Here is a 9555-nt window from a genome sequence, read left to right as displayed (position 1 = left end):
GTAAAAAATTGTAAAAATTAAGAAAAACCCTTGAATCAGTAGGCGTGTCCAAACTTTTGACTTGTAGTGTACTTCCACATTCATCCACTCTGACAGACACACAAGAATAAACAAACATGTGTGGACATACACAAACACACACACACACACGCACACACACGCACACACACGCACACACACACAAATGCACTGAAACACACACACACACACATTCTCTCTCATTATCTAATTTCCTCTCTCCTTCCTTCCATCAGCTCCTTTTTTACATCACATTTTCGAAGAGCTGCATGGACCTCATCATCATTTCATCCTGAGGGGAGAAGAGGAGAAAGACAGTAAGACAGAATGTTGCAACTCGGATGGTTGAGGAGCAGTTCTCCGTGAACTGTGGGGGGATCTTGGATGGTTGGTGGCCTGGCGGTTGGGAGCTTGGGACAGTGGACAATAGGTCGCTGGTTCGGGTCCCCATTTTTACTTGGTGGGAGATTTGTCGACGTGCCCTTGGGCGGGGCGCTTGACCCTGGTTGCTCCTGTGGGTCGCTCTGGACAGGAGCCAGTTAGATGACTGAATGTAATGTAAATGTTGAGCGGCTTCACTGCCGGTAGATTGTATGTTTTAATATTCAATCATAAAATAAATAAATAAATAAATAAATACGTTTTCTGTTATTTCTTTTTTTAAATTTGCAAAAAAGTATAAAAACCTGTTTTTACTTTGTCATTATGGGGTATTCTGTGTAGATTGATGAGATTTGTATTTATTTAATCCATTTTAGAATAAGGCTGTAACGTAACAAATGTGGAAAAAGGGAAGGGGTCTGAATACTTTCCGAATGCACTGTAGACACCAACAGCAATATAAAATGTATAAACATGCATGTTCTATACATACCTCCTGGCATGCGACAATGAACTCCTCTAAAGTCACAACTCCATCTTTGTTTTTATCCATTTTCTGTGGGAAGGAAAAAAGTGAGAGAAATGTACATGATTTTTCAGGAAGTATGAAATGATTATGTGGTGTAAACTGTTGTGCCCTACTAAGGGGTAGAGTAAGCATCTGCTTTGGTATTACATTGTACTATAGGATGTCAGGTAAAGTCACCTGGAAAAAAGCATCCACATGCTGTTTAGGGACATCTCCCTTGAGTGCAGGGTAGGTATATTTCCCCATCATGTCGTAAATGGCCCTCACAATCTCAGTCATCTCCTGAAACACAGAAATATAAACTGTATTAATACAAGATTGCATCATATGTGAATCTTTCAATACGTGAATCTTTCAATATACAGTGGGGGAAAAAAGTATTTAGTCAGCCACCAATTGTGCAAGTTCTCCCACTTAAAAAGATGAGAGAGGCCTGTAATTTTCATCATAGGTACACGTCAACTATGACAGACAAAATGAGAAAATAAAATCCAGAAAATCACAACTTGGCGTTGGTGGATGGAGCGAGACATGATGTCCCAGATGTGCATCAATGCCTTCCACTTGCAGGAACTGCTGACACACTCCAGCCACATGAGGTCTAGCATTGTCTTGCATTAGGAGGAACCCAGGGCCAACCGCACCAGCATATGGTCTCACAAGGGGTCTGAGGTTCTCATCTCGGTACCTAATGGCAGTCAGGCTACCTCTGGCGAGCACATGGAGGGCTGTGCGGCCCCCCAAATAAATGCCACCCCACACCATGACTGACCCACCGCCAAACCGGTCATGCTGGAGGATGTTGCAGGCAGAAGAACGTTCTCCACGGTGTCTCCAGACTCTGTCACGTCTGTCACATGTGCTCAGTGTGAACCTGCTTTCATCTGTGAAGAGCACAGGGCGCCAGTGGCGAATTTGCCAATCTTGGTGTTCTCTGGCAAATGCCAAACGTCCTGCACGGTGTTGGGCTGTAAGCACAACCCCCACCTGTGGTGGACGTCGGGCCCTCATACCACCCTCATGGAGTCTGTTTCTGACCATTTGAGCAGACACATGCACATTTGTGGCCTGCTGGAGGTCATTTTGCAGGGCTCTGGCAGTGCTCCTTCTGCTCCTCCTTGCACAAAGGCGGAGGTAGCAGTCCTGCTGCTGGGTTGTTGCCCTCCTACGGCCTCCTCCACGTCTCCTGATGTACTGGCCTGTCTCCTGGTAGCGCCTCCATGCTCTGGACACTACGCTGACAGACACAGCAAACCTTCTTGCCACAGCTCGCATTGATGTGCCATCCTGGATGAGCTGCACTACCTGAGCCACTTGTGTGGGTTGTAGACTCCGTCTCATGCTACCACTAGAGTGAAAGCACCGCCAGCATTCAAAAGTGACCAAAACATCAACCACCAAGCATAGGAACTGAGAGGTGGTCTGTGGTCACCAGCTGCAAAACCAGTCCTTTATTGGGGGTGTCTTGCTAATTGCCTATAATTTCCACCTGTTGTCTATTCCATTTGCACAACAGCATGTGATATTTATTGTCAACCAGTGTTGCTTACTAAGTGGACAGTTTGATTTCACAGAAGTGTGATTGACTTGGAGTTACATTGTGTTGTTTAAGTGTTCCCTTTATTTGTTTGAGCAGTGTATAACTGACATGTAAAAAAAAAACACAGAGACCTCTCTGTTAATGTAGCCATCGTTGTTGATGTCGTAAAGATGAAAAGTCCACTCCAGCTTCTCTCTCATAGTGCCCCGCAGCAGTGTAGACAGTCCCATTACAAACTCCTGAGAGAGTCACCACATGAGTGAGAATAAAGAGAAAATACTTAGTGAGGACTGAGTGATAACACTAGTATAAATAAGATATACATAATTCTTCATATTCCTTCATTTAAAGCAGTGGTCGGCAACAGGTTTCTTATGGCACCCCAAAGTTTTTAGTAAAGAATAAAAAAACATGTGTTTATTTTTTTTGGGGGGGGGGGGGGGACTAAAATCACCAGGAATTCAGGAAAAAAAAGAGTTTAATTTAGGAAATCTGTTCCCAAGTATTCCCACAAAAAATATATATATATATATTCAAAGGTGATAGTATCTCAATGTAATCAGGGTATGGAATTATTGTTATTTTCAAATACAATCTCTTTTTGGGCTTAGTTGTGGTCAATTTACAGTGTACAAATTATTATCATTATGTTCTGGACTCCCGACCATCCGCTCCAACAAAAATCTTCCCACGGCTGAATCTAGTTGCCTCCCCTGATTTAAACTGTCCACTGAGTGATAGTGATGGTGTATGGTTTGTACCTCAAACTTAATGGATCCATTGTTTGTTGTGTCAAACGCATTGAAGAGATAATGAGCGTAAGTGCTGGCATCTGCAAAACAACCAGATAAAGACATGAGATTTTATGATCCCATAGCAGTGCTTGTAAATGAGTCCCAAACAAGTAAGAAAGGGCATGTTATGTGTCTAAATGAGAAGTATCTGGCTGTACTGTACCTCCATGGGGAAAGAACTGGGCATAGATGTGTTTAAATGTTTCTTCATTCACCACTCCACTCGGACACTCCTGTTGAAACCATGTGAAAACACTATTTCAAGGAAAAGTTATGCAGCTTCTTCTGGGTAACAGCCAGATCAACCAATAATTTACACTCGAATGGCACCACCCACGGTTACAGAGAATTAACGTCAATCAAATCTGACAGCTAATTAACTGGCAATTAACTAGCAATTTCCATATAACTTCTATATGGGTGTATGTGAATGTGTGGGTGGGTATTTGAGCATGTGTGTATGTAGAGAATATATGTTTATATATATTGGGTGGCAGGTAGCTTAGTGGTTAAGAGCGTTGTGCCAGTAACCGAAAGGTCTCTGGTTCTAATCCCTGAGCCGACTAGGTGGGGGATTAACCCTAATTGCTCCTGTAAGTCGCTCTGGATAAGAGCATCTGCTAAAATGTAAAAATTATATATATAATAATTTTCTCCATGTTTGGTTTATATGGGTAATGCAGCATGTAATTGTTGTTATGGTGTATGACAGGTTTAGTTGTTCTAGCTGCAGGCCGTACAATCTGATTAGCACCATATGAAGTGATGAAGGCACAAAGCTAAACGCATTTACATATCTAAGTCAGAGATGAAAGAGAACAGAGCTTTGACAAACACCTGTAAAGATGTGAATCAACATAAGCAGGAGTATACATAAGAGTGGCAGGGAGAGAGATAGCAGAGTAAAGAAAGAGAGAGGAAAATAAGATGAAGATAGACAGGCAGTGGAAGGGAGGAGGAGGGAGGAGGCTGTGAGTACGTTCTTGAAGCCGCGGTAGAGGATCTGTAGCTCTCTCTTGGTGAAGTTGGTCTGGGCCTCCAACTGCTCCAGACCCTCAGGCCTGTGACACACCATGGTCATCTCCAACTCATCATCAATCTTGTCTAGATATAGAGAGAGAGAGTGAAAGAGAAGAGAAGAGAAGAGAAGAGAAGAGAAGAGAAGAGAAGAGAAGAGAAGAGAAGAGAAGAGAAGAGAAGAGAAGAGAAGAGAAGAGAAGAGAAGAGAAGAGAAGAGAAGAGAAGAGAAGAGGGAGGGAGGGAGGGAGGGAGGGAGGGAGGGAGGGAGGGAGGGAGGGAGGGAGAGAGAGAGATAGAGAGAGGGAGTGAGAGAGAGCAAGAGAGAGAGAGAGAGCGAGAGAGAGAGAGAGAGGGAGATTAATTGTTTGTTTATATAAGGGACAGATCAAAATGTACTGTGGGGGAGGAGCTGGTCCAACTCAAGGTGTCATTAAAAAGAATGCACCCCCCTCCCCAAAGTAAAATATATTTTCACATGACTCTCCCCTTGTACAGTAAAATAAATGGAATAGCCTACCCCCTCATAGAATAAACTAAAAATAATGTTTACGACCACAAATAACAATAGCTGTAGTGACCCTGTGTTTATAAACGTGGATATCGACTTTGTCACTTCAGCATGTTTTTGTGGCACAGTCAATGCCACGCAGGGCTACGGGCCAGAAGGTTGGGGGTTCGCCAACCACCAGAGATGAGCTCACTCTCCCTGCCTGTTTCATTACACTACAATCAGAGCAGGCTGACGAAGATGATCAGCTAGTGGGCAATACAATTTTCAACATTTTGATGCCATAATTATATAAAATATATTTAACAAATTTTCCAACAACAGGTTTCTGTAACAATTCACCACACAACCAATAAACAAAGCATACCGACTTCGGGCAATTCAATATCATGGTTTGATTTTTCAACACCAAAATATATATATATGTATATACAGTGCCTTGAAAAAGTATTCATCCCCCTTGGAATTTTTCCTATTTTGTTGCATTACAACCTGTAATTTAAATGGATTTTTATTTGGATTTCAGGTAATGGACATACACCAAATAGTCAATTTGGTGAAGTGAACTGAATAAAATTAACTTGAAAATAAATAACGGAAAAGTGGTGCGTGCATATGTATTCACCCCCTTTGCTATGACGCCCCTAAATAAGATATAGTGCAACAAATTACCTTCAGAAGTCACATAATTAGTTAAATAAAGTCCACCTGTGTGCAATCTAAGTGTCACATGATCTCAGTATATATACAGTACACCTGTTCTGAAAGGCCCCAGAGTCTGCAACACCACTAATTAAGGTGCACCACCAAGCAAGACCAAGGAGCTCTCCAAACAGGTCAGGGACAAAGTTGTGGAGAAGTACAGATCAGGGTTGGGTTATAAAAAAATATCTGAAACTTTGAACATACCACGGAGCACCGTTAAATCCATTATAAAAAAATGGAAAGAATATGGCAACACAACAAACCTGCCAAGAGAGGGCCGCCCACCAAAACTCACGGACCAGGCAAGGAAGGCATTAATCAGAGGCAACAAAGAGACCAAAGATAACCCTGAAGGAGCTGCAAAGCTCCACAGTGGAGATTGGAGTATCTGTCCATAGGACCACTTTAAGCCGTACACTCCACAGAGCTGGGCTTTACGGAAGAGTGGCCAGAAAAAAGCCATTGCTTAAAGAAAAAAGTAAGCAAACACGTTTGGTGTTCGCCAAAAGGCATGTTGGAGACTCCTCAAACATATGGAAGAAGGTACTCTGGTCAGATGAGACTAAAATTGAGTTTTTTATTCATCAAGGAAAACGCTATGTCTGGCGTAAACCCAACACCTCTCATCACCCCAAGATGAGAGGTGTGCAAGCTTATAGAGACATACCCAAGAGACTGGCAGCGGTAATTGCTGCAAAAGGTGGCTCTACAAAGTATTGACTTTGGGGGGCGTGAATAGTTATGTACACTCAAGTTTTCTCTTTTTTTTGGTCTTATTTGTTGTTTGTTTCACGAAAAAAAATATTTTGCATCTTCAAAGTGATGCAACCCCTTCAAAAGATCCATTTAAATTCCAGGTTGTAAGGCAACAAAATAGGAAAAAATGCCAAGGGGGGGGGAATACTTTCGCAAGCCACTGTACATTTGTCTCGTGATCAGACACTGATTAGTACTGCTTGGCATAGGGAAACTAGCAGAGAAAACTGAACAAGGGAACACAGGGAAGTGAGGGCATAAATACACAGGTGAACAGGTAGACACAGGTGGATCATGATTAGTCCAGACTGTGAATGAGGAGGTGCCAAAGGTTGTCGGAGGAGGACATCTAGTGGATCGCTCCGGAACTGCGACCTCAGATTTACCTCTGCTGCAGTTCAAGTCACAGACATATCTCAACATCAACTGTTCAGAGGGGACTGTGTGAATCAGGCCTTCATGGTCGAATTGCTGCAAAGAAACCACTACTAAAGGACACCAATAATAAGAAGAGACCTGTTTGGTCCAAAAAAACACGAGCAATGGACATTAGACCGGTGGAAATGTGCCTTTGGTCTGGTGTCCAAATTGGAGATTGTTGGTTCCAACCGCCGTGTCTTTGTGAGACGTGGTATGGGTGAATGGATGATCTCCGCATGTGTATTTCCCACCGTAAAGTATGGAGGAGGATTACTTTATCCTATCCCAGGTGTTCCTTAAAGAGGTGGGGTTTCAAATGTCTCCGGAAGGTGGTGAGTGACTCCGCTGTCCTGGCGTCGTGAGGGAGCTTGTTCCACCATTGGGGTGCCAGAGCAGTGAACAGTTTTGACTGGGCTGAGCAGGAACTGTGTTTCAGCAGAGGTAGGGGAGCCAGCAGGCCAGAGGTGGATGAACGCAATGCCCTCGTTTGGGTGTAGGGACTGATCAGAGCCTGAAGACAATATATTTTGATTTGTTTAACACTTTTTTGGTTACTACATGATTCCATATGTGTTATTTCATAGTTTTGATGTCTTCACTATTATTCTACAATGTAGAAAATAGTAAAAATAAAGAAAAACCCTGGAATGAGTAGGTGTGTCCAAACTTTTGACTGGTTCTATATATATATATATATATATATATAGCCTATATAAAGGAAGATAAGCTTAGACCTAACCCCAGAGAGAGATAGAGAGAGATAGATAGATTCATGCTACAACACTGACATGCATTTCTTTATGTCAAATGGCTACTGCGTCTGCTTTACAGATATAGACGTACAGAAGGAGGCTAATGCGTACATTTTCTATCAGAATATTTTGTATAAAGATAAGCATTATATTGTTATATTATAGGAGTAACTCTGGTAGGCTTGAAACAGTCTTCCTGAAGTTCAACTGTCAGAGTCAGATGGAGCGCCGGGGCGCTCTGCCTATATATCATAGGCCAGCAGTAGCTAAACCTTAATAATAGCCACACCCTACCAAACCTTCACAAACGTTTGTAAACTTTAGTGTTATGAACCCTGTGGCTTTAAAAGTCTAGGGTGGATGGAAAAGAGGCCCGTAACATAACTCATGCGAATCAGAATATTGCCAAGGAACAGTTAGAACAAAATACACCGACAACCATAAACTGCCGTCAAACAATAAATGTTTATTATAAAACACACGTTAAAGGTTTGGGGAAAAGGGGCGGGGCTGGACCCAAGGAATGAAACAATAAAGTCAAAAACCCATAAACTGATCTTGCCTGCCTCAATAACTACTGAGCTTACTGCTAACCATACAAAAATACAGTGGGTGGTCCGCTCAGGTCTAACTAGTGTGTTTAGACAAGGTTTTCCTACGAGTAGTGTATGCCCAAGGGCGACTTGCTAAATTCCCAGGCACAAACAAACAATATAGGTACCATAAGGACTAAACAGTTAACGAGTGAGTACACAAAAACAAGACACCACCATATACATACTCACAAACAAAAAGAGTGTCAGAAAACACAACTAACTAGCTTTTAAAACAAGGGGATGTGTGATATGATTGGGTAAGAAAACAGAAACAGGTGGTGCAATCAGGAGAAATGTCCACTGATTGGTCCACCTCAGCAATCAGCAGATTAACTGATGACTGACAGGTGGGACACACCAACGACCTCCAATCAGGAACACAAAGGACACCTGTGATTAGGGCAGAAGGAGAGGAAAAACACAAAAACACATACAGGATACCTGTATCCGTAACAATTAGGGTAATATCAAAAGTAAGTCAAGGCATTGTTTATAGGGAAAATACGTGCAGAAGAGCAAATGTAAACCAGGGAAAAAATGCACTACCTCCCCTGTGCCAAATAAAAAACCACACAACCCTCCCAAAAGCCCACAGAAAATTTTGACAACCCTCCCCTTTTTTGGACCACCCCTCCCCCAGTAAATTTCGATCTGTCCCTAAATAAACAAGAGTAGACTAGAGCAAAAGACACCAGACGCATCATTGTTTAGACGTCACACACTTCACATTTTAAAGTACATCATATCAAAAGTTGTCAGAAAGAATAAGCTTTGAAGTTACCCCGTCTTGCTACTAGAGTCTTTGTATGTGTGGTGAGAGAGACAGAGAGAGAAAAATATGGAAAGTGGAGAAAGTTAAGAGAACCAGAGAATTTTTGAGAAGATTGTGAGAGCAGAGAGAGAGAGATGTAAAGGAGGAGGGTGAGGCATGGCAAGTGAAACAAATGGAAGAGAGAGGAGGAAAGAGGGAAGATGAGAGAAAGAATAGGAAAAAGAGACAGGGGAGGAGGTTTTCAGAAGAGAAGACTGTAAGGCAATATTATCCCAGGATAGTACAGGGCGATGAGCTGGTAATAGCTATCTACGGCCAAAGAAGGAAGTGACAACACACCCAAACAAGGAAGACGCGCGTTACCTGGGAGACCCGTTTGAAGTCTAAATTAAATTAGGTGGCGTCGATGAGAATAACAAGAAGTGGGCTTATTTTGTATTTTTGTGTTTCTATGGAACAGAAGGAGCGTGCTCTGCCCCTCAAGAAGATGTCAGATTGGAATGTGTCGATCTTCGAGGGAGGGCGCCTATCAAGGGTGTTATCTCTGGGGTGGCGCAAGAAGTAAATGCAAAGGATATACGTGAAGAATTGGATCAAGTGGTTGGTGCACAACGACTGACCCGCATGGTAGATGGAGTGCGGAAGCCCACTCAATCCATTCTATTGTTTTTTTATGAAGAGTCTCTCCCTTCTCACGTGTATTTGGGTTATATGAGATTCCCTGTGAGAGCCTTCATGCCCAAACCCATGCAGTGGGAGAAATG

At 42.6% G+C, this 9555-nt stretch overlaps 1 protein-coding gene across 3 annotated transcripts in view; it reads right to left on the bottom strand.

Moving 5' to 3' along the window:
• Positions 1-225: 225 nt before the first annotated feature.
• LOC311099542 (A-type potassium channel modulatory protein KCNIP1-like) overlaps positions 226-9555 on the bottom strand; it is a gene marked incomplete at its 5' end in the record, with an annotated part of 60826 nt that continues 51496 nt past the window's right edge. For all 3 annotated transcript variants that reach the window (XM_084140241.1, XM_084140242.1, XM_084140243.1), the window contains 7 exons: positions 226-310; positions 893-955; positions 1106-1210; positions 2600-2707; positions 3230-3300; positions 3426-3495; positions 4242-4366. In XM_084140241.1, the coding sequence (XP_083996367.1) occupies positions 263-310; positions 893-955; positions 1106-1210; positions 2600-2707; positions 3230-3300; positions 3426-3495; positions 4242-4366 (590 nt within the window). In that variant the 3' untranslated portion in view covers positions 226-262. The remainder of the gene's footprint in view (positions 311-892; positions 956-1105; positions 1211-2599; positions 2708-3229; positions 3301-3425; positions 3496-4241; positions 4367-9555) is intronic.

Source organism: Coregonus lavaretus, assembly GCF_964263955.1.
Source record: "Coregonus lavaretus genome assembly, chromosome: 24".
NCBI lineage: Eukaryota > Metazoa > Chordata > Actinopteri > Salmoniformes > Salmonidae > Coregonus > Coregonus lavaretus.
The sequence above is the reverse complement of the archived record's forward strand: the minus strand, read 5'-3'. Positions and strand labels throughout refer to the sequence as shown.